We start from the raw sequence: 24,570 nt of genomic DNA, 5'->3' as shown, positions 1-24,570 counted from the left end.
ATCTAAGAACAGAACACCACAATCGTGTAGACGCCATTCTACTCCAGCATATCAACAATGGCGGACTACTATGACGACGGCTGTCACAGCTTGCTCAGGGCGGGTCTTGTGTTGAAGCACGGCTGTCAATCACAATAGCGGGAGGGGCGTACGATCTTATGACGTCACAATATCGAACGGCTTGATTTCAGAGATGGTCAAACATATAAGGAGATTAAAACAAAACCACTGGATGGATTTTAATCATGATAGGATGGTTGTGTACAGGCACTGCCAACAGACATTTCAGTGCAATCAACTTGTAAAAGTGCATGTACCATTATATGACCCCTTTAAGATATACACTCGTGAACTTCCATAAGCACATCCCCGCCGCCATTTTGAAGGGAGTTCAACTTCGTAAAGTGGGAGAGGGACGTTTATTTGGACAGACCCTCAATATGTACACTTCAGGCAGATCCATAGACCACAATGCACCGTGATTGTGACGTCACAGAAGGTCGCGCTTAATTTACCTCCATCCCACACAACTTTAAGAGTGACATTTAACCGCATTTAATACCTTAAGCCCTTTTGCAGCATCTCTTCTCTTCTCTGATGACGAGGGCGGGGCAACCTGTCACTCACACGAGATCCACCAATAGCAAACCACAACCATCCAACCAATTCCCCACAGACAAAATCAAGCCCCGCCCTACATTTCTTCTTGTTCGAGAAGCCATTTCACTCGGATATACGTCACAATAGGGGAGAAAAGACTATCGCAACTTCCATTTCATGACTTTATGGGGCCGTGCACTGAAGACACATTCTTGAGTTACTTGTGACAGAACATGCAAGTAAAATAGGCTTTAAATGTCATTTCGTATTGAATTTTAAACACTTTTTGAGAACACTTATTACATACTAAAACATGGACTTCACCAGATGATTCATCAGTCAGAGACCTGTGTCTGAAAACTGGCACAGAAAGGTCTGTGACGCACATCTCTCCTGGCAGTGGCCTTTCTCCTTCCTTTGCATTTGGACAAACTGTTATCCAAATGACCCTTGGCCTGTTCATCTCTAGACCTCAGTCCTGCAAAAACCCAACATTTTATTCATACAAGACAAAAGCACAGTTGAGTTGTGTTTGTGAAAGAGGTCTGACCACAGCATATGTAAGAGAAATCTTTACTATTAATGCAAATGCAGTGGTAGATAGATAAAAACAATTATTTGATTGATCTCACATATTAACACTATAGGTTTAACACGAGCACACAACTTTCTCGAGCACTTTCTTGCTAAATACCTTATTTTTATTTCAAATGCAGTGCTTAAAAATGCTTAAAGTGAGATAAAAAAATGATAAATTGGGGGAGAAGCTGTTGAGGTTGGCTTAATAGAATTGCATTGGCCATCTGTGATCATTATTTTTTTGCATGCTCTAACAATATTACATGCATTAATGTCAATATGCCTACAAAAACATGTTAACAGTTGTGATTCGATTAATAGCATTGCATTGGCCATCTGTGATCATGCTGAATGACTCTTATTTTTTCCATTTTTTTTATAATACTCAATGCATATCTGTCAATACTTTTTTTGTGTTTAAGGAATGTTATGTTCATAAAATATAAATTCTGTCATCATTTACTTTTTAGTTCAAAACCTGTTCTTCTTTCTTGTTGAATGCACAAGAGGTTTTCCAGAATTGCTTGGCAAAAGCATATATTGACCAGGGATTGTCAAGTGCCCCCTACCATAACAGTAGTTCATGTGACTACATTCCAAGTCTTCTGAAGTCACATTATAGCTTTGGGTGAAGAAAAGCCAAATTTATGGTGTTATTCCATCGATATTTATGTTGTTATCCTTTCAAGAGTTGTAGCTCTCAAATTTCATTAGCACAGGGAAAGGTTTTAGTGAATAACAACATCAATTTAAGTATTTTCCTATTCAAAAATAAAAAAAATTTTTTTTTTTTTTTTTTGTGTTCTAAAGACGACATGCATTTTTTAAAGGCATATTAAGGCACGCTTTTCCATATTTGAAGATAAATTAAACATCTGGAAGCGTGACAGTGTTGTCAACTCAAATATGCATTTATTTTCCTGTTTAATGGGAAATGTAGACACAGGAAGTACACGTCTCTGAGAGAGGAAAGGTCGGCGCCTCAGTGGCCTCTTTATGGATCTGAAGATGTCGAAGAGCATTTAAGGCCTGACGAGAGTTCATAGGAGCATCATCTCGTCTCCGTGACTCTCACACTCCCTTCCTCCAGTGCGAATCAATAATGCAGGGGTCGATCCATTATGAGACGTGTTAATACATATAATGCATGCGTGTATTTAACACACTGCACTATATTGAAAGAATGGAGCGCTTGAATGAAATGAAAATGACTTGAGAAATATATTATCAGTATCAGTTCCTCCTCTTTTACTTCACGCACTCTTGAACAGCAGACACAATTTCATCAAAGATCGTGTCTCTGTTTTCCTTTGTGACCTGTGGGAGGAACAACAGACAGCACAACTTAACTGGAATATTACATTTTCTGAAGAAAATGAGAACGGAAAGGATGAGCAATTGTGAAATGATGTACAAGCATCAGATTGTTAAACATGCATTGCAGAAAGTTCCCAGCTCAAGTTTGCATGATTTTTTTCCAAGTTGTTTATGATTAAAAAGACTTTTTAAACATCATTTCATAGAGTTTGCAAGTTCATAAAGAGCAAGTTCTAGTGGATCAATATCTAGAAAAGCCTGTACTGTATCTCGTGATATAGATAATTTTTAAGATTCATTACAAACTGTTCACATTGGCAATAAAAAAAGTGATTAAAACATGAAAATTCTTACATTTAGCCCCTTTAAATACTTATTTCTCAAAACACTTTCAATATGCCATTACGAAGAATATTGAATAAATAAACGAGTAATTGTGGAATGCATAGAATTTGGTGAACAATGCAAGTTTGACTCCTGTGGAGCTTCTGTTGATGTGGGAGCAGATTCCACACAGGCCAAACAATCAGCAGTGTAAAGGAATCTGAGTTATCAAGCATCAGATCAGCACACCACACATGTAAACCTGCACTGGTTCACAGCGTATGTTTCCAGACGCCTGGATTCATCACATGCTGGTCTAGACACACTGGACAATGACTCACGGATGAACGCTCAAATGTAGCCATGCTTCCATTTCCCTTTTTGTGCATAATATATCCTCTGGGGAAGTTTGTGCATGGCACTTTTTTCACAAAAAGAAAAAGATTTCTGCATTTAACCTCTTAATTTGTGAAACAATTCACAATTTCATTAAAGGTCCCATGACATGCTACTTTTTGTAGGCTTTAATATAGTCCTTAGTGGTCCTTAGTACTGTATCTGAAATCTCTTTCCAAAAATTCAGCCTCGGTGCAGAATTATAGCCACTACAAGCCAGTCCCAGAATGAGCTTCCTTCAGACAGGCCGTTTCGGTGTCTGTAGCTTTAAATACTAATGAGGAGGAGAAAGGCTGCGCAAGGTGGAGGGTGGGTGTGGCCTTGACCATCTTGCGCAACGGTACCATGCATGTTTGTTTATGTTGGATATATTGCAATGGCACGAAGACACGCAGTCGTTCAAGCATTTCAGTTTGACCCAGAATCTGATCCAGATGGAGAAGCAACGGATGAAGAAGTTGCAACTCAGCGGCTCCAGCAGGACGTTTCCGAATGGTTAGTTTAAAATATTATGTCTGGATACGGTACTTTATTCGGATGGTTTACAGTTATCATCATGTAGCTAACGCTAACCTATTGTTGCCTTTTCATGAGAGATCTGTAACGTCTGTAATTTATCTTATTACAATTACATCAAGCTCTGCGATCTTGAAATGCGGATATCGCGCGCGCCATATAACCAACAGGAAAACGGTTATTCAAATAACAAAGAAATGTACAACACTCGCGTTACAGTATGTGTAACTTGATGCTGTCTACCTTTACATTAGCGCAAGTAACTGCATAGCTAATGTGACAGCCACATTCTACGTGTAAGAAGCTAGGTAACCATAAACAGTAAAGCAACACACTTATATATAATTTGTTGACTTACTTGTCCGACGTTCAGCAAGCCCAGCTCTGTATTGACCATTCGATGTTCATTTGTACATCCAATTATTGAGCAATTATTATGCTTCGCTCGCTCAAAAGCCATGATATCTCTCGTGGACAAACTAAAATTGCGCGCGCGCGTTCTACTTCCTAGCTCATTTTCTCATGGGCGAGAAATATTCTCTGGTCGGGCAAAGCAGAGAAAGGGGAGGTAACATTTCTCCTTATGACGTCATAAGGAGGAGATTCAAGATCAGCGCGTATGAGCTTCCATTTTCTCAAAGGCAGAGAAAAATAGCAAAAGCTCGATTTACACCGATTACAATTTTTAGAAACTTTGGGATCATATACAGGCTAGGGGAACTCATATTAATGTTAAAAAACCTCAGAAAGTGGAAATTTCATGTCATGGGACCTTTAACGTATGACTGGCAAATATGCATCATATTAAAGGTACACTATATAACTTTTTTGGTTCAAATTTAAACGAGTCAATACATCAATCCTTCTACCAAAATGTGTTTTTGTCTTACTCTGATTCACTATGGTAAGCCTATTATACGTGTTTATATATTAGACCTGTCTGGATGGTTTTCGCGGGAAATTGCGTACATACGTCACTCACCCGTGCGTGTCTCGTCATATCCGTAAATAGAGTTGCGCGGGATGCTTTGACGCGTGTCTGGTGTCGGAGTGGCAGAGGTTAGTTGAGTGAGAGTGTGTGTGTGTGTGTGTGTGTGTGTGTCGGAGTGGCAGAGGTTATATTTGAGTGTGTGTGTAGGAGTGGCAGAGGTTATTTGAGTGTCAAGTCAAGTTTATTTGTATAGCGCTTTTCACAATACAGATTGTATCAAAGCAGCTTCACAGTATTAAATTAAAATAATACAACAAAGTTTGTTTCAAGAGGAATTTATTGATTGATAAAATTAAATTAAATATCCCCAAAATATCCCCAACTGAGCAAGCCAAAGGCAACAGTGTGTGTGTGTGTGTGTGTGTGTGTGTGTGTGTGTCTGGTCTGGTGTGGGAGTGGCAGAGGTTAGTTGTGTGTGTGTGTGTGTGTGTGTCGGAGTGGCAGAGGTTAGTTAAGTGTGTGTCTGTGTGTGTCTGTCTGTGTGTGTGTTTCTGGTGTCGGAGTGGCTGAGGTTATTTGAGTGTGTGTGTGTGTAGGAGTGGCAGAGGTTAGTTGTGTGTGTGTGTGTGTGTGTGTGTGTGTGTCTGGTGTTGGAGTGGCAGAGGTTATTTGAGTGTGTGTGTGTGTGTAGGAGTGGCAGAGGTTAGTTGAGTGTGTGTGTGTGTTGGAGTGGCAGAGGTTAGTTGAGGGTGTGTGTGTGTGGGAGTGGCAGAGGTTAGTTGAGGGTGTGTGTGTGTGTGTGTGTGTGTGTGTGTGTGTGTGTGTGTGTGTGTGTGTGTGTGTGTGTGTGTGTGTGTGTGTGTGTGTGTGTGTGTGTGTGTGTGTGTGTGTGTGTGTGTGTGTGTGTGCGCGCGCGCGTGGGAGTGGCAGAGGTTAGTTGAGGGAGGGTGTGTGTGTGTGTGTCTGGTGTGGGAGTGGCAGAGGTTAGTTGAGGGTGTGTGTGTGTGGGAGTGGCAGAGGTTAGTTGAGGGTGTGTGTGTGTGTGTGTGTGTGTGTGTGTGTGTGTGTGTGTGTGTGCGCGCGCGTGGGAGTGGCAGAGGTTAGTTGAGGGAGGGTGTGTGTGTGTGTGTCTGGTGTGGGAGTGGCAGAGGTTATTTGTCACAATGAGCGACAAAAGTTTGACATGGATCGGCGAAGTCTCCGGGGAATCACCCGTTTAAAACAAACGCACACCAGAGGAGAGTCTGCTGGCTAAAACCAAATTAGAACCTGGAATTGATGTTTTTTCCTGCGGTGCTGAATGAGAAGAGCCATTAATATTATTAATAAACTATTGTTTTCTAAGTGTCGGCTAAAATCACATCTCCATCTCCGCTGTTAAGCAGATGCGCACCTTTCTTACGGATTACATAATCAGAAGGTATTAGCTTTCGATTCGAATTTGTTCGTTTTAAAGTGGACATTTCAAGCTTTATATTGTTGCAATAGAATACTCCTTTATAGCCTACATAGGCTATATTTTGTTTCAGTTCTCGCGCTCCAGTTTACGGAGATCATGAAAGTGCGTCTGATTGTTTTATTTTATTTTACAAAAGCACAACGTTTTCTTGTTATTGTGAGTTTACACAAATAAAAGTAGTTGAGAATAATGTATTATTATTTTCTGTATGACCAGAAATGATAGAGTATTTTAAGTTGTTTCCACTGTTATTGCAAGTGTTCGCGCCCGCGCCTCCGTGCCATGCAGTGCACGCTCCACACTCAGCTTTGTTCGTTTTTTGCATAAAATCGTCTTCTAAATATAGCCTATTAAATGTTATAATATAATAATATTAATATAATAAATAATAAAATTATTTGCGTAGCTATACATGGACCTCAAACACACCGCGTCTTCTAAGTCAGGTGACTGTAAATGCGCAAAAACTGTTTCCATTGCAGTTTTGCGAAATATTCCTTTTTCGAATTGCCTGAAAAAACTCCTCATGCGAACATATAAACTTTTTTGCGATAAACGGGAGTTTTTGCGAAATTGACGTGTTTCCATTGTGCGTATTTTTAATTCGCAATTTCAATTTGCGCAATTTGAAGGGTAGCCTAATGGAAACGCGGCTGTCTCTCCACAACTTGCAATGCGCGTAAGCCGCCTAACCTTGTTCTCCGCAAGGCGACTTCGCTGCTTTGATCCGATTCTGCTTTTTCTCCGGTGGTGGTGGAGCTGTCTGGACATCTGAGGCTTCAGGCGTTCCTGATTCACCATCGTCCGTCGCGTCTGGCCTCTGAAAAAAGCTTTTACGGGCGGCTAGTCTGCCTGGGCCTGGCCATATTTGAAACGTCTCACTCATTCGTTCGTTGCTTAGGTCTATATTGCAGCCGTTTTAGGCGTGCGCTTTATTTGAAATGCAGCATGCGATGTTGTTTAATAACTTTCAAACGGTAGAGCCTGTTCCTTTATAACATAGCCAATGGTCGGTGTATTTTTGTTTTATACATTCTAGGCTTATTCTCAAATTCAGATTGTGTTATGGGGGCGGGATTATTAGGCAATTTTAATCTGACAATTTGACCGGAGAGATTTAATTTTGTCGGACATTTAATTTTTTTTCCGGCCAATGTCCGGCAATTACCGGACAACGGAAACCCTGGTGTGTGTGTGTGTGTGTGTGTGTGTCTGGTGTCGGAGTGGCAGAGGTTAGTTGAGTGTGTGTGTGTGTGTGTCTGGTGTCGGAGTGGCAGAGGTTAGTTGTGTGTGTGTGTGTGTGTGTGTGTGTGTGTGTGTGTGTGTGTGTGTCGGAGTGGCAGAGGTTAGTTAAGTGTGTGTCTGTGTGTGTGTGTCTGTGTGTGTCTGGTGTCGGAGTGGCAGAGGTTATTTGAGTGTGTGTGTGTGTAGGAGTGGCAGAGGTTAGTTGAGGGTGTGTGTGTGTGTGTGTGCGCGCGCGTGGGAGTGGCAGAGGTTAGTTGAGGGAGGGTGTGTGTGTGTGTGTGTGTGTGTGTGTGTGTGTGTGTCTGGTGTGGGAGTGGCAGAGGTTAGTTGAGGGAGGGTGTGTGTGTGTGTGTGTGTGTGTGTGTGTGTGTGTCTCTGGTGTGGGAGTGGCAGAGGTTATTTGTCACAATGAGCGACAAAAGTTTGACATGGATCAGCGAAGTCTCCGGGGAATCACCCGTTTAAAACAAACGCACACCAGAGGAGAGTCTGCTGGTTAAAACAACACGACACCGCTCGTAATAAAACAAGAATCAACATTAGCTTGGCTATTATTTGGAGGTGGTGAGAACTGAGGGATTTGAAATGTTGTAAAAGTGACTCAACAGTTTTTATGACTCAACAGGGCTGTTCTTCCCAAAAGCATCGTAAGCATAAGTTGATCATAGAGACCACTGGTGGCAATTGTTCTATGATCAGCTTTGGCTGACGATGCTCATGGGAAACGCAGCCCTGTTGAGTAAGGTGTTTTATTGAACAGATAAACTGCCATATGTAGCTCTCTAACAGAGTTCACTGTAAAGCATTATCTATTGTGAAGTGTCATATTCATCCGCACGGTCACGCAGAGCCGAAGCACAACCAAAATATTCTTCCACAAAATGCATGCAGTTTTGTTTTTTAACTGCTAGCAGGCCAAAAGTTGCATAGTGGTATTTGTTTGTTTGTTTGTTAAAACCATGTAATCCAAATGGATGAACATTTTTACATGCAAAACAAATACTTAAATTCTAAATTTAGGCCTAAATATGTTTATGACTGTGTTATAGGGTGATATAAATTCTTTGAAGTAGGAAAAGGATAAGAACAAACTAAAAAAAGTTTCCATCTGCAGTATCTCTCTACTGTAAGTTTAAGTGTTGCCTGTAAATGAAAGGTGCCAAGGATGTTTGCATGGAAAATTCCAGCGATGTAAATCACATTTTTTACCATAAATATCTTGACGTCCTGTCGGCTGCGCACTTCCTCCACCAGCGCGAGAGGTTTTCCTTTAGGAACAGGGATGGTGCCCAGGATTGAACAGCTGGAGGCGTCCAGAGTCTGTCTCACCGCACGGATAAACGCTTGGCTGAACAGCTCCATCTTTCCGATCTCATCGATGACAAACACCTTCTTGCTTCCCTCACACATCTGTTTGATAAGAACACCAGATAATGAAACTTCATGTGAAGTAACTCAAATCTAAACATGTTTAACAAACTTTCTGCATGTCGTTTTACAGTGTTACTTATTTAGTAATCACCCTTATGTTGTTCCGAACCCGTATGATTTTCTTACTTTTATGGAAGACAAAAGCAGACTGTGACCTGTGGCCGCCAAGCTCCAAAAGAATAACAGAAAAGCATTTAATATGATCATAAAATGAATTTATTATTGTGTGATGATGTTCCCCTCCTCCACAACTCTCCAAATGTCATTCACACTTTCACAATTACATCTTTTAAGTTCGTATTAATAAGCATCGATGCCAGAATTATTATTTTAGTCATACCATTTCTGGTGTTGATAACTGGTGGTTGTACTTCTATTGTGTCAAATGCATCAGGGTTATTATAATTAACTAAAACTAAACCATTTTCGTTACTTGACATAAAATAGAAGTTAAAGGGATAGTTCACCCCAAAAAATTTTATTCTGCTATTAAATAATCAAGACTTTCATTCATCTTCAGAACACAAATAAAGATATTTTTGATGAAATCTGAGAGCTTTCTGTCCCTCCATTGACAGCTACGCAACTACCACTTTGATGCTTCAAAAGTTCATAAAGAGATCGTAAAACTAATACATATAAATCTGAAGAGACATGATCACTTTATATGATGAACAGATTGAATTTAGGCTTTTATTCACATATAAACATTCATCAACTTTCATGTTGGAGATCAAAAAGATCTTCATTTGTGTTCCGATGATGAAAGAAAGTCTTACGGGTTTGGAACGACATGAGGGTGAGAAATCAATGACAGAATTTTCATTTTTGAGTGAAATATCCCTTTAATGATCCTCAAATAACATTAAAGTTCATTCAAAGGTTTCAGGTCTCGTACACGGCGCATCCTACGCTAACTAGCAAAGATGATGAACATGAAGGCTCTGGCTCCAGACACACTAAATGTGTCAGTCAGGAATGCATGACTATGGCTCACAGACAGATGAAATATGTGTGTATGATGGTAGCATAGTGGCGAAGATAAGGAAGTTCAAGCCTGAAATGACTGAGTGCTGCAAAATTTCCAGTGAATAAGATTTCACCGGAAGAATAAGATCAAATTTGCCTTGATCTGTTGATATATAAGAGGTCTTTGCACCATTAAAACATCCTGTCAGTTTAATATCTTAAAACATCCTCCTCATTATAACCAAACCATATTTTTAAAGGTGCAATGTGTACAATTTATGAGTATCTATTTTCAGAAATCCATTATAATATACATAACTGTGTTCTGAGTGGTGTCTAAAGAGCTTACAAAATGAACCGTTATGTTTTTATTACCTTAGAATGAGCCATTTCCATCTACATACACCACGGGTCACCTTACATGTTAAAGGTGCTCTAAGTGATGTCATGCGTTTTTTAGGCCAACATTTTTTTTGTCACATCCAGCAAACATCTCCTCACTATCCGCTCGCTGCCTGTCCCCTGAACACACTGTAAAAAAACGCGGTCTCTGTAGACAGCCCAGGCTCCACAAACGGCAAGAAAAACAAACTGGTCCAGCCTGGACCACGAAACATAACAAACAGTGTTCCAGCCAATAACCGATAAGAATGATTTGGGGGTGGGGGGTTAGTGCGCGTGCACATTAAGGGGGGTGTGGGGTGTGGAGGAGAGAGAAGCATGAAGAGGAGGAGAGATGTCCTAGACAACGACAACGACTAACGTGAACAATTTTATATTCTTGAGAATTTTGAAATGGCCGACACACGACCAAAGAGACGACATTCTGATGAACAAATAACAAAGAATAGGGAAAATGAGAAGGAACGCGAAGTCCCGAATTTACATCGGAAAAGCGTTCAAAAGGTGGCGAGAACTCCGTCGTCACAAGGGCTTCCAATCCGACATTCAGGAGGCTCTGGTTTTGATGGACAGGGTAAATCCAGTTTGGTTTTTGTAAATGGTTCATGACTGTTTCAGGAAGCACAGAAGCGAGGGGGAGGGGACGGGATGAGGAGGAGGGAGGGTCGAGCTAGCCTCCGTTTTGTTTGACAATACTTCGCCATTTTGCGCCGCCATGTTTCTACAGTAGCCCTAAACGGACAAACTTGCTTCTTCTTCATTGGTGTTTTTAGAGGCAACTTACACCGTCACTACGTTGAATATGCACAAAGAAGTAGTAGTAGTAGTAGTAGTAGTAGTAGTAGTAACGAAGTACGATTGTAAGTAGTGAAATTTTAACAAGTGGAGGATCACACGTGTCATTTTGCACAAGAACCGCCAGAGCGGCAATCTTCATCGGCAAAGAAGAGAAAACACGATACAGCCAGGCGAAGTCGGGACATACGACGGCATAAATCCTCTATTAACATCGGTGGGGCTTTTGGTTGCAATTTGCAACCGAACCACTAGATGCCGCTAAAATTCACACACTGCACCTTTAATCAAGCTACAAAAATGGCTTGTGTAGATATTGTGGGATCCGTGATGTCACATGGGCAAATACATTTGCATATGAGCAAGACATCAAGGAATAATTATACATCATTGCACCATAGGCCTCGCCCACTGACGCTCAGTCTCTTAAAGGGATAGTTCACCCAATAATGAAAATTCTGTCATAATTAGGCTACTCTCCCTCATGTCGTTCCAAAACCGGAAGACTTTAGTTCATCTCCGAAACACAAATGAAGATCTTTTTTGATGAATTCTGAGAGCTTTCTGTCCCTTCATTGACAGCTACGCAACTACCACTTTGACGCTTCATCAAGAGATTGTAAAACTAATCCATATGAATTAAGCGGTTTAGTCCAAATTTTCTGAAGAGACTCGATCGCTTTATATTATGAACATATTGAATTTAGGCTTTTCCTTATTTCCCCCCCAATATTCTGTATATCATACATCAATTTAGATAAGAAAATCCATTATATTTTTAGTATGTATTTACTGAAGGTTGTTTATATCATCCATCCATACATACGTTTCTGAAAAGCGGGAGTGCGAGACTCTCAAACGACTGAAGATCGACCACGTACTGTCCGACCCTGTGTTCACGTCCACCTGCGGCGGATTCAGAGCTGGGATCAAACAGAGAGTGTGTTAGTGGACGCCAACGGCACTAAAAGCGTCTGATTGATGGAGAGACGATACCTGAGCCTGGACAGACGTCCTCGATCACCTGTGAGCGTGACCACATCAAAGCCCACTCTCCTGCCTCTCTCTCGGACCTCCTCTGTGTAGAACCCACTGACAGAGACCCCGGCGGAGACCACAGCCTCACACACACTCTTCACCAGAGTCGTCTTACCCACACCTGCTCGAGAAAAACACTTCATTGTGAGGTAATTTGCTCTCACCTTGAATGGTTTTATTTGGTGATAATGACGTCTGACTACGGGTGTAATGATACCCTCATGTCACGATTCGATACATATCACGATACTGAACTCATGATATTATATTATTGCAATACTCCAAGACATATGATAAAAGGTTTTAACTGTTGATTAAAATGCTGAATTTGGTATTACATTGTGTGTGTAAATGAACAGGTTTGGACTTGGTGCTGGAAACCCAAAGCATAGGACAATAGAGACACCAGAATTAAAATATTCATGATTCTGAAGCTGAAAATACAGAATTATTTTAGACGCATATGCTTGTGCTCTCTCACTGACTAGATATAGTTAAAATAATGTATGCCACTTTTTACTGGAAACATCAGACATTTGGCATTATCAGGAGGACCCACAGATATTACCCCCGGGCCCCATTGGATTATTATACATTATATTCAAAATTAGTTATAGTAGTTTGACATGGTTAGACACTAAAACTCTGAAAACTTGATTTTGAAGTTTTATTTTGGGTGAACTATCCACGATACATATTGTTACACCCCTTAGTCTGACTGTAAATTACAGAGCTCCTAAAGGGATATGGTAAAAAAAAAAAAAAAAAATGAGATGGGAGGAAAAATGATTTGCCAATGCTTTCGTGTTCTCTCATCTCACTTAAGTTTTGTCTTCCACCGAGAAACTTTGCATTTTGCTATGAACAGGTTTTGCGTGCAAACACAACGTTTTTTGGGGGAACGCAACTATTTTGTGAGCGAACTCAACACACATTTTTTTGGGGGGTAGTATGCAAAACATCTGCGAGAGAATGCAAAAGCATTGACGACTTATTTTTCCTCCCATCTCTTATTTTTGATACCCTGTCCTCTTAGGGGTTCTGTAGTAAATGATCTTGCCGCATGGCTATTTAACAGATAAATTAATACATGCACATATTAATTGATTGATGAAATGCATATTTTAAATTATTTCATATAAGAAGGAAAATGCTGTGATGTGATATTCTAGCACAATAATGCATGAAATTGGTTGCTCGGGATAGTTGTCAGAATACTGTGATTGACTAATATCAATATAATTAATTGTGATATAATTTAAGTATCTATATGTATTATTTATGAAAACGTATTTAAGAAAACTGTTTGTCTTAATTAACTGTTTGTCTGTTAGCCGTAGAGGCTAAGCTGCTCTTTTTATCAAAAGGGACTGTCAACAAATATGAATAAACTAAACTAATGACTCTGAAGTACAATGTCTATTAAAAGACAACAAAGAGGATCTTTTAAGCAACCACAAACTCTCTCTCTCTCTTATTTACTGCTAAGTTTTTAAACTGCTTACAGTCCCCCTGGGGCCTGTAAGACATATTAAATTGATTAATATAATTAATTTGCATATTAAAGTAGTACATATGCCACCTGATATCATTACTGTACTGTGGTAATTCTTTCAAAGCTCTGAGGGCTGTTGATGTGTTAAGTTTATTATTCTACAATTAATAGTATATTAAATATTATTTAACAACATGCAAAACGAGTCCTTATCTCTAAAACCATGTCGTCTATACTTTCTTTAAGTGTAAATTCTTAAAGAACTTAACTTTCTTTAAGTGTAAACGCGAATTATATTCTCGTTTATTCACATTTCCATGGCACGCAGAACAAGATGCGCGGCTTTTTTGTGTTTACTTGGTAAATTTCTGATGCATTTTACCGGGAACGCCAGTCAGGAACACGTGCTTCATCATTCACGGATGATTCTTGCTGCTTTAGTTCAGGTTCAGGTCAGGATCTATGGTCAGGATCCCACACACTTATCACTGCTACTTCCGGGAGCAGAGTTATGACGCAGGCGCAGAGGAGTCACCCGCTCGAACGACTCAAGTAAGTTTATAAATGAGAAATATTATGTGTATTGTGCAAGTTAATTGTGCAAGAATGTATTCCTTCACCACGAGGAACATTAAATCATCTGCTATTTTCATGAGAGAGAAAAAAAACCCCGGATTTATTTTACTCTGAAATAATTTATTCTCAAAGAGGTTTGAAGGAAAAGCAGAAACTAGAAACAATAAATTGTAATAATACTATTTATAGGATTTAATACTATATTGATTTAAAGTTTCGTCTTTTTGTACTTTATTTTTTAAAATCCATGCTGTTAAAACCCCCAAAACAAATCACAGTTTAATTTAAAATTACAATTTTATTTCAAGTTAAACAATAGAGAATATGGAGGTGGTGTTGTGCCAATAATTAAGATACACACACACACACACACACACACACACACACACACACACACACACACACACACACACACACACACACACACACACACACACACACACACACACACACACACACACACACATATATATATACATACATACACACACACACACACACACACACACACACACACACACACACACACGCACACACATATATACTGTATACAAACCATATATACATTATAAGACAAACTTTTATGCTAGATGCAATTAATCGATTTGATAGCACTAATATTTATAAAATACAACATTGCTGTTATACTTAATAATTGAAGCATTTATACAGGGCATCATTTTTGCATAAAAAGCATGAAGCATCTCATTTAAAACAAATATTCATTCAATATAATCCACATTCCCATTTTATCCATATTAATTGCTGCTTTAGAAACAACAACTGTGTTTATTGCTGTAAAAATTGGTTTCTCACAAACAATTACAAATATATGAATCAATAATAAAACCATTAAATATTTATTGAAGCTGTATTTGAACACACAAATAACTGTGCCAATGAAAGAATGTCTATGCATGTAAAAACATATTATTCATATTGAATTGGACTAATATAAAGATGACGTTTGCTGGTGTCTGGCGTTAACTCTTTTCCTCTTGGAATATATCAGATCAACACGGTCTGATCACAGTGTATATCCTGGAAGTTTGTTGAAGACCAGTTCTGAAATGTGATGGCAGTGCTTGTCCAGTCCCAGAGAGCCCAGTCTGTCCCGTTCCTCTTCAGCGCCTGGACTGGACTTCAGCACAGGGTTATTAGCAGGCAAATCCGAGTCCTTTGACTCCCGGCTAAATGTCCTGCTCTTCTCGCCAGAGTCACTGTCAAAGCTCTGGGATGATGAAGTGTGAGATCCAGGTCTTCGTCGTCTAACGCTTGAGGACACGAACTCATCCTCACTGTCGTCTGAAGACAGACTCAGAGCCGAGGTCTGCACACGCGGACGGATGACATGTGTGCCTTTGACTGAACGTTGAGGAGATTTCTCCGCTTTGACAGGAACCGGAAGACCTTTATTGTGACCAGAAGCACTGGAAGCACTCGAAGAAGCGCGGTTTGGTTTGCGCCGGTGTGGTTCTGGACTGCTAAGCGGGTCAGGTGAGTATCCGTCGGTTGTGTTGAGGCTGGTGAAGTCGTCCTGATACTCTTCATTGCTCAGGCTTGACCTGTGAGGACGGCTGCTCGCTCGGCTATCTTCCCTGATGCTTTCTTTAAAGCTCTGGACGCCAGGATTGTTCAGATCTGAGTTTGGACGGATGTCTGAATACTGACTGAGCGCACTTGGAATATGAACTCCAACTTTTTTGCGTTTCTCAGTCAAAGTCGACTCTGTGAAGGACGCAACATTACTTTCATTTGAACTTGGTCTTGTTTGTGATTTTGATGCTGTTTTAACTGGTGTTGGATCCATTTCAAAACTGCTCACTAATGTAGTTTCATCCAAGTCTCTGTAAACTGACTTACGAACATGTTTATGGTCAGATGACGCCTGTCTTTTTGACTGGTCCTGTTTTATGTTCTGGTATTCGATGCATTCGTGCCGTTTGGCAAGACCTGGTTTGACCAGCTTGAGTCTGAGACGAAAAGTGTTCGTCAAGCCGTATTTAAGCGTCCTCTTAGGTTGCAACTTTTCTTCATTTTTCTTTGCACCACTTGCACTCTTCACTGATTTGATCTTGCATTGTCCAGGTCTCTGTTTAGGACTAGCTTTGATCGTTTTCTGATACTCAGATGCTGACGGATCTGATGTGTACAGCCACGCCAGGTTAGGATGGATGGATAACGGCTGCTGGTGTGGCATCTCTCCGTGAAGCTGTGATAGTTCAACTAATAAAGCATTCAGCAGCGGTAACTGCCTGATAACGTTCCCGAGTGGAGCTGAATCCGTCTCTTTATGCTGTGATCCTGGAGTTAAAGCTGGCTTACTCAATCTCTCCACATTTGCAGATGTTATCTCTGGAACATCATGCATGACAGATGATTCTTCATTATTTCCATCTTCTGGATCCTCTAGATTAAGACTCTTCATTGCTGCATGTAACCCTGTAAAGCCTGACATATGAAATAACAGTCAGAACAGATTGCATATTTGCATGTTTTGTATCATATTTGAAACATCATGCTTTTATGGCTCATATAGTATGGTATAGTGAAAAATGGCACTCATTACTCGAGGAGGAAAAGAAACCAAACTGAGCAAAAATATGCAATTTGGTGCAGATGCTGATATTTATATGGACAAAAAGTAAGATGAAATTCTGAAGCTTGTAATGTAAATCAGTCAGATTTTATAACAGTATAGCAGACTTACATAAAATGCATATAAATATCAGTCATCACTGACTCACGGTGTTGATGGACACATACTAAAATGCTTTTACTTGCTTAAAAGTATGAGCTATCAATCAGAGATTATATAAAACAGGCTTTTCAGCAAAGTTTTGCCCCTGGTTTCACAGACAAGGCTTAAAGGGTTAGTTCACCTTCAAATGAAATTATCCCATCATTTACTCACCCTCAAGCCATCCTTGGTGTAAATGACTTTCTTCTTTCAGTCGAACACAATCAAGAGTTATATTTAAAAATATCCTGGCTCTCCCCAGCTTTATAATGGGAGTAAATGGAGTGTTTGAAACCCAAAAAAGCGCATCATCCATCATAAAAGTAATCCATCCGACTCCAGGGTGTTAATAAAGGCCTTCTGAAGCGTTTTTCTAAGAAAAATATACTTTATAAACTATAATCACTGGCTTCTGGTGACGACCGTACACAAGTCTAGTTCCGGCGGAAGAGTGACCTCTGACCCTGGAGTCGTATGGATTACTTTTATGATGGATGGATGTGCTTTTTTATACCAATCACTCCCATTATAAAGCTGGGACAATACAACTCTGATTGTATTCATCTGAAAGAAGAAAGTCATATACACTTAGGATGACTTTAGGATGAATAGATGATGGGATAATTTTCATTTTTGGGTGAACTAACCCTTTAAACCCAGTCCCGGACTAAAAAGCATGTTTGATGCTGCTTTAACTGAAAGCAACATATCTTAAAATGAGTCTGTGCCATTGTTTTGCCTCATGATTCACACCAGTATGAACATGTTTTTTCAAAAACACATTTATAAAAGCTACATGAATTGAACTAAGGCCTAATCTAAACCCTGTCTGTGAAACCAGGCCTTAATAATATTGATAATTTAGAGCCCTTAGAAATCCATTGCTGTTTAAACTGAAAGCAACATATCTTAAAATGAGTCAGTGCCATTGTTTTGCCTCATGATTCACACCAGTATGAACATGTTTTTTCAAAAACACATTTATAAAAGCTACATGAATTGAATTTAGGCCTAATCTTGGCTTAATCTAAACCCTGTCTGTGAAACCAGGCCTTAATAATATTGATAATTTAGAGCCTTTAGAAATCCATTTATAAAATATAACACTGTAAGCTAAACATCCTACTTGTCCTCTCCTGTTGGTTCTTCAGGCCGGAGCTGTAAAACAGAGGAGGAGGACAGAAAGTGGTGTGTTCTTGTGCTTCTTCAGACCATGAGACGCTGTGTTCAGTCTGAGTGAACGCTGGAAGCTCTGGCTGCTTGTCTTCTGATATCACTATATCAGCTGACCATCCATCTTGTGAGAGAACATAACCAGGATTGTTCTCAGACATCTCATCTTTTTTTCCAGTGTACACCACACTTTTACATTCTGCATGCACTGACGTGAGTTCTTCTCCTTTTCCATGGGTCAGGCCGACTTCATAGACTCTGTTATCTGGGATATGAGGGATTAAATTCGCTCCTAGACTTGCAATCTTATAAGCCAGAGAAATGGCACCGATGCTGTTTCCCATCAGATTGCAGATTGGGGTGAACAGTCTCTCTCCGTGAGCGCTCGGAGTGCCAATGCCATGTTTACCCACATCCAGTTTAATTCTCTCCATCACTTTAGCCAGGGATATCAAGGAGCTTCCTATAAGTTTGGGAATCTCATCTTTTACATCCAATACCATTGCGTAGAGAGGGGTGTTTAGGAGATGTGTGTGTAACGAGTGCAAATTCATCTTAAAAAGACAGGATTTGCCTTTATGGAAGGAATGCTTCCGATTGTCTCCATCGTCGGGTTGAGATAAAGCCTCAGGCGATACGCACAGGTCAGTATAGCCTGATTTAGATGTGAAATCCTCTTGTCCTGATTGGTATATGAGAAGTGTGGGGAAATCTAACAAGCGGACTCCCACTGCAAGATCCAAAACATTGCCACGTGATCCATCGACGCGGACGTAATCGATCACCAGTTCTAATGAGAAGAGAGTTTCTAGCGTTGATGACATGCTCCTTCATATACGCATTTACATATAAACAATCATTTTAAAGCACAATATTATCTATAACGGAGATGAAACGGCACCAGGAAGCGAGTGTGTGAGTCTGAGAGCGTCGCATCGCCTAGCAACGACATCGGCTCAGGATTGACACGTCACTGGCACCGTGGGATTCTGGGAGATGTAGTTGAATTTTAAGCAATATTGTAGTGTTTTGTTCAGAAGTAAAATGCCATGAAAGCCTATATATTATTACTAAGTATAATACTGATAGATACGTGGAAATCTGTTCTACTTATTTTCTTTTTTATACTCTGATACCTAAATTATTATTTTCTTATTTTATGGTTTGCATAATTTACACATTGGTACATACACTTGGTAATGTGTTGATAATGAATGTAACATTACTATTGGTGTTGTTCTGTGGTTGTTAATAATTATAATAATATTTATAAATATAAATATTTAATATTGTTAATAATATTGATATGTATTCTTCTTCTTCTTCTTCTTCTTATTATTATTATTAACAACAACCACAGAACAACACCAATAGAAATGTTTCATTCATTATTAACAATATTGCATCAAAAGTATTGCATATCTACACATGAACCTGTGGTCAGTGTGAATAGTTATTTATTTAGTCTTTTTTCTTTGCATTTTAATATAAGGTGAAAAATACTGTTAGTCTAATTATTAAATATACAATTCTTTAAAAGTGCACAAAAACATGTCATGAAGTTACCTTCACAACACACACACACACACACACACACACACACACACACACACACACACACACACACACACACACACACACACACACACACACACACACACACACACACACACACACACACACACACTCACACACAGACAAAACAGTAATAATGTGAAATATTATTGCATTTTCAAATAATGGTTTTCTATTTTAATATACTTTAAACATTTAATTTATTCCTGTGATCAAAGCTACATTTTCAGCATCATTACTCCAGTCTTCAGTGTCACATGATAGAAATCATTAAAGTAATGTTTATGTGTTATATGTAAAAAAAAACTTTTGACTGGTACTATAAATTAATTCAACCCTTATACTCTCAATCTGGTTTTGTTTTAAAACCTAAATTTGTTTTTAAGACAAAGAAGAGAATCTATAAAGTAGCTTTTGCCTCAGTCTTCCAGTTGGGGCCACTATTACTCCAGGTTCAGTTCATAGTTGTTATTAACCTGAAATCCAAGAATATTTCATTCTTAAATACCCAAACAGCAAACAACATCCTTTTAAATGACCCGGTGTGAAAACTATAAAGTTATCTGAAAAATCCCTTCACTGAAAAGTCTATTTACCATGGTATATTCTTGTCCACTCTCGTGAACAAGTGCGTGGGCGGAGTTTGGCAACAGCTCGACCAATCAGCTGTCGCGGGGGGCGTGGCCACAGACCGGCTTCACGCGATCCGGGCAAACGGCAGTATTTTGGATAGAGTGAGTGGAGGGTGAAGACAGCAGCTGCTCCGACAACATACAAGTGTTTCTGTATGGAATATGATCAAATCACTGGCTTTGTATTGTAAAGGAATTAGACTGGCGTTCATCTACACATCATGGGACTTTCTTTAACTCGGAATGCTGAAGGTAAGGTCCACTTGTGCACTTACTGACGTATTGTGTTGTGATTTTTGTAAGAATAGCGTCCGTTGAAAAACTACAGCGATTGAGTTTGTTTTAGTTCAGTAAACAAGTTTCAGTCCTGGTGATATAAACCCTTATTTTGTGACTTACACAGCCTAGTGAGCTGCCTACCTAGGCGTCATAGTCGCGTGTTGCAGGTTTGGTAATTTTGGGCGCGTTCCTTGTTGTCAACGGTAATGATGCCCAGAAATGATGATGTTTGATTGACAGCTAATTAGGTATTTAAAAAGTCCTACTGTTTGGGAGTTTTTTTTCATTGTTGTCTATTATGCGTGTCCTTGAAACAATACAGAGAGCTCAGGTGAAGATATCACACATATGCATGTATTAGACACATGCACTTTGTCATTATGTATATTTATTGTCTTTATCATGGACTGTGGAGTTATCAGGTTCAAATGCAGCCCAGGGACTGTGCTTTAAATAACACAAAGGCAGTCAAAATAAAGTTGATTTTAAACACAGGCTGTCAGAAATCCACTAGAGGGCTCTTGAATGTTCTTATGGATCAACAATCCAGTTACATGATGATGGGATTGTCAAATTTTCTTTATTGAAGTGATAATCTATACACATATTACCAATCCATTAATCAGAATTAGGAGTTTTAAGATGATTTAATGGCAGTTTTTTATGTATAGACGTGCTTGAGTGACAAATGACAGATTGTATACAACTTGATATGAGATGATATTTGAGTATCTTTATAGATTTTTGAATAACACACTCGCACAAGGATGATCATATTTGTGGGTCTTTGGTATCGTATATTAAAAAAACCCTGCTTAAGGCTTTGATCCATAACAAAAAGTACATTAAAGAAATATAGTTCACCCAAAAATGAAAATGATGTCATCATTTACTCACTTTGTTCCAAACCTGTATGAGTTTCTTTTTTTCTGTTGAACTAAAAAGGTATTTTGAAGAATGTTGGAAACCAGACAGTTATGACTTCCATAGTGAGAAGGAATACTGAAACTGTTTGATTATTGGCATTCTTTGAAATATCTTCTTTTGTGTTCAGAAGAAGAAAGAAATTCATACAGGTTTGGAACAACATGAGGGTTAGTAGCCTAAATGATGACAGAATATTACTTTTTTGGGTGAACTATCACTTTAATGCCATGTTTTTGGACATGCACCATGGTAATATCATGGTATTCTTCTTCTATGTACCATTGAACATGAATATGGTAATGATGCAGTGCAATATCACATTACCATATCTGAAACCATTACTCTACCATTGTGTGGTATTTCTTTGTAAGGGAAGGAACAGCTTCCTCTTAGTTAATAATGAGCTGTCATTTTTTATTCTGCTCTAAACAAAGAAATGATCAGAAGTGTTCTAGTATCTCTGAACAGTGTAGATATTAATGCAGGAGTCTTTGTGCTGTGCCTCTCAAAGGACTTCAGTATGAGTGTTTTCTCTGTCTTCTGGACAGCCAGCTCGTATCAGATTATGGTCAGATAATTGCACATTTGATTAGACAAGTTACACAGCCGAGTCCTTGTGTGCTGCGGTGTCAAGGGTAATAAAGCCATTTTCTTTATAGCCGTATCAGTAATAATACGTGGGGGACACGGACTTCTGATGGTCAGTTCTTTCCCACCGGCACACAAAATTACATCCCTGTCTCTGAGGATGAAAACCACATGGAAAGCCTATATTCATAGACATATTCTAGTTTAATAAACATAGACAACTGTGTATGAACTATCAGAATGTTTATTTCCCTGAAAAGTGGTTTGGTTGCAGATGGTGGAAGGGAAAAGCATTGTTAAAGTGCCCCTGTTATGCTTTTTTGAATATACCTTTCATGCAGTGTGTAACATAGCTGATTGTAAATGTTTAAAGGCTTGCAGTTTAAGTGCTGCTCAACAATTAAAGTTGTTTATTAAATGAGAGAATCGATTCTGAACTGCTGAAATGAGTTGTCAGTATTTTGAAGGGGTGGTATAATGCCCTTTTCACAAGATGTAAAATAAGTCTCTGATGTCCTCAGAGTGTGTTTGTGAAGTTTTAGCTCAAAATACCCCACAGATATTTTTATATAGCATGTTAAAGTTGTCACTTTCTGAGGGTGAGCAAAAACGCACTGTTTTTGTGCCTGTCCCTTTAAATGCAAATGAGCTGCTGCTCCCGGCACAGGGGGCGGAGCTTCAAGAGCTAAGTCAGACAAGAATGGAGAGACTCAAGAAGAAGTGACAACATGTAGAATGCATCAGGATGTTTCTGAATGGTCAGTTGATGAATTTATGTAGTTTATGTGTAGTATCTAATATAGGCCTTTATCGCATCACAATAGACTACTTCGCTCTCGCATCTCCCAAAAGTTTCTTTTTTTTTTCGTTTTCTTGATTTTCGGTTTAATGGTTTAATTATATTGTTATAACCAATTATTTAAAATGTAATGATTTAAGCAAAACTTTCTTCAAAGGTTAAACCAAACTTTTATTTTGACGGGTTGCCGTGCAGACCTTTGAGTCTCTCTGTGTTTTATGATATGACGATAGTTTTTCTCAAATGAAGCTAAAATGCTGCTGAAGTGACTCTCGGAGCGGCTGTGTTGATGAAGTGCATTAATGTCCTCATATAGGCTGAAAACATCGCGAGCGTCATGCGTGCCTCAGTGTGTGTGTGTGTGTGTGTGTGTGTGTGTGTGTGTGTGTGGTAAATGAAACAGCGCATCTGTGCCAGAGACACGCAGAACATGCATGATTCTTATTTAAATAGTCTTTATGCGGTTTAATATTGACAGTCAGACACTGGTCTATATCGCGATTTTATTTAAGTTTACTGACCTACTTTCAGTCTAAAGGTAACTAAGTAACCACCGGAAGTGCGAGTACACTGCTTGGCGATTTTGAACGTTCCGAAACCAGGAAATGTGATATAGGCATATTCTGTCATGATAATCTATAAATCGTGTTCAGGGGGCGGGGTTTATGTAAATTCTAGGGTTGGTGATGTCACTAACCCGTGAGGAATGTCTTGTAGTTCCTACCAGCCGTTTGTTGTAGTCCTTAAAAAACGATTTCTTTAAAAGCAAATCTCTCCCTTTGCTTTGAACTTTGAGCGTCGTAACTTTGCAGATGTTGTTTATGATCAAACAGCAACACTACACACTTACTAAAGTTAGAAAAGTAAAATCAAATCCACTTTGATGCACTTCCAAAGGATGAAACTCGGACTTGAATTGACACGGGAAAAAACAACGCCATCGTTACTGTTCGTATCAATTCAGATATGAGAATAGGCGTTTCATATTCGCGCTGTAAGCAGTCGACCAATCACAACAGACTGTGCCGTCTGACCAATCAGAGCAGAGTAGGCTCTGTAAAATGAGTGGTTTAGAGAGACTGAATCTTCGGAAAACTGTTTTCAGACTTTGAGAAATTAGGTGATGTGGAATGTATATTATGAGAAAATTAACATGTTTTTTTTTACTTGGATGCATGTAAACCTGTTGTAGACTCCAAAACAAAATTAGGAACCTTTATAATAATAACAATACAAGGGGTACTTTCAAAGTCACAATGAAACGGCAGTAGTGACAGATCTTTCATTCCGTATTGTGACAAACATCTGATTGTAACATTATCGAAAAAGAAAAAATGTGTTGGTTCTGTGCATTCATTGTTTATTGGATTTTTGAGCTTGCACTCAAATGTGGAGGCAGATGAGCACTTGCAATCATGTCTAAAATGATTTGAGAAGTCCCGCATTCGTCCTGTTGTTTTCATCTGAAGATCTAGTTATGATATTTTTTGATGAATCATTATGAAGTCAATGGATGAATTGTTCACAATAAGATCTATAACTTGCATTTAGAAAATAGATAGGGTACATTTTCATTTCACCGTTGACTTTAAATGCAAATAATAAACAGCAACTCACAATATAGTCGTGCATGGGTAGGATAGCAAAATAAACAGATCTGTCTTATCCCAGGGTCCGGTTTCACAAAGATAGACTTTGACTATGGCTTAGATATAGTAGATAGTCAGACTTCAGATGGACATCTAAATCAGACCGTTGCATAAACCACTTAAGACTCTGACTAT

General features: G+C 39.2%; 3 protein-coding genes and 1 long non-coding RNA gene across 10 annotated transcripts in view; 2 read left to right on the top strand and 2 right to left on the bottom strand.

The window, feature by feature from the left end:
* Nucleotides 1-2,071: 2,071 nt before the first annotated feature.
* ntpcr (nucleoside-triphosphatase, cancer-related) lies at nt 2,072-14,011 on the bottom strand. Its single transcript, XM_082153507.1, has 5 exons — nt 13,880-14,011; nt 11,961-12,123; nt 11,791-11,887; nt 8,577-8,777; nt 2,072-2,496 (listed from the first exon to the last, which is right to left on the bottom strand). Exons 1-5 carry the CDS (start codon nt 13,911-13,913, stop codon nt 2,428-2,430), a joined length of 564 nt encoding a protein of 187 aa, XP_082009633.1. The 5' UTR covers nt 13,914-14,011; the 3' UTR covers nt 2,072-2,427.
* On the top strand, nt 2,503-8,570 carry LOC309486266. 4 transcript variants are annotated; one of them, XR_014201427.1, is made up of 5 exons: nt 2,503-4,858; nt 5,133-5,182; nt 5,371-5,405; nt 7,355-7,616; nt 7,763-8,570. It is a non-coding gene; the product is annotated as an uncharacterized lncRNA (long non-coding RNA). The 4 variants fall into 4 exon arrangements; XR_014201426.1 differs by lacking the exon at nt 5,371-5,405 and having other exon boundaries at nt 5,133-5,169; XR_014201424.1 differs by lacking the exons at nt 5,133-5,182; nt 5,371-5,405 and having other exon boundaries at nt 2,503-4,795; nt 5,606-7,616.
* Nucleotides 14,012-14,366: 355 nt separating the features above from the next.
* On the bottom strand, nt 14,367-18,920 carry map10 (microtubule associated protein 10). The gene is made up of 2 exons (XM_082153965.1): nt 17,940-18,920; nt 14,367-16,524 (listed from the first exon to the last, which is right to left on the bottom strand). The coding sequence occupies exons 1-2, from the start codon at nt 18,808-18,810 to the stop codon at nt 15,101-15,103; spliced, it is 2,295 nt and encodes a 764-aa protein (XP_082010091.1). The 5' UTR covers nt 18,811-18,920; the 3' UTR covers nt 14,367-15,100.
* A 1,372-nt stretch (nt 18,921-20,292) lies between these two features.
* Nucleotides 20,293-24,570, top strand: part of LOC309486125 (signal-induced proliferation-associated 1-like protein 2) — a 153,103-nt gene continuing 148,825 nt past the window's right edge. For all 4 annotated transcript variants that reach the window (XM_082153280.1, XM_082153281.1, XM_082153279.1 and 1 more), the window contains exon 1: nt 20,293-20,445. The gene's annotated coding sequence lies outside the window, so the exon portion shown is untranslated. The remainder of the gene's footprint in view (nt 20,446-24,570) is intronic.

The sequence above is a fragment of the Leuciscus leuciscus genome (assembly GCF_965113295.1).
Source record: "Leuciscus leuciscus genome assembly, chromosome: 22".
NCBI lineage: Eukaryota > Metazoa > Chordata > Actinopteri > Cypriniformes > Leuciscidae > Leuciscus > Leuciscus leuciscus.
The sequence above is the reverse complement of the archived record's forward strand: the minus strand, read 5'-3'. Positions and strand labels throughout refer to the sequence as shown.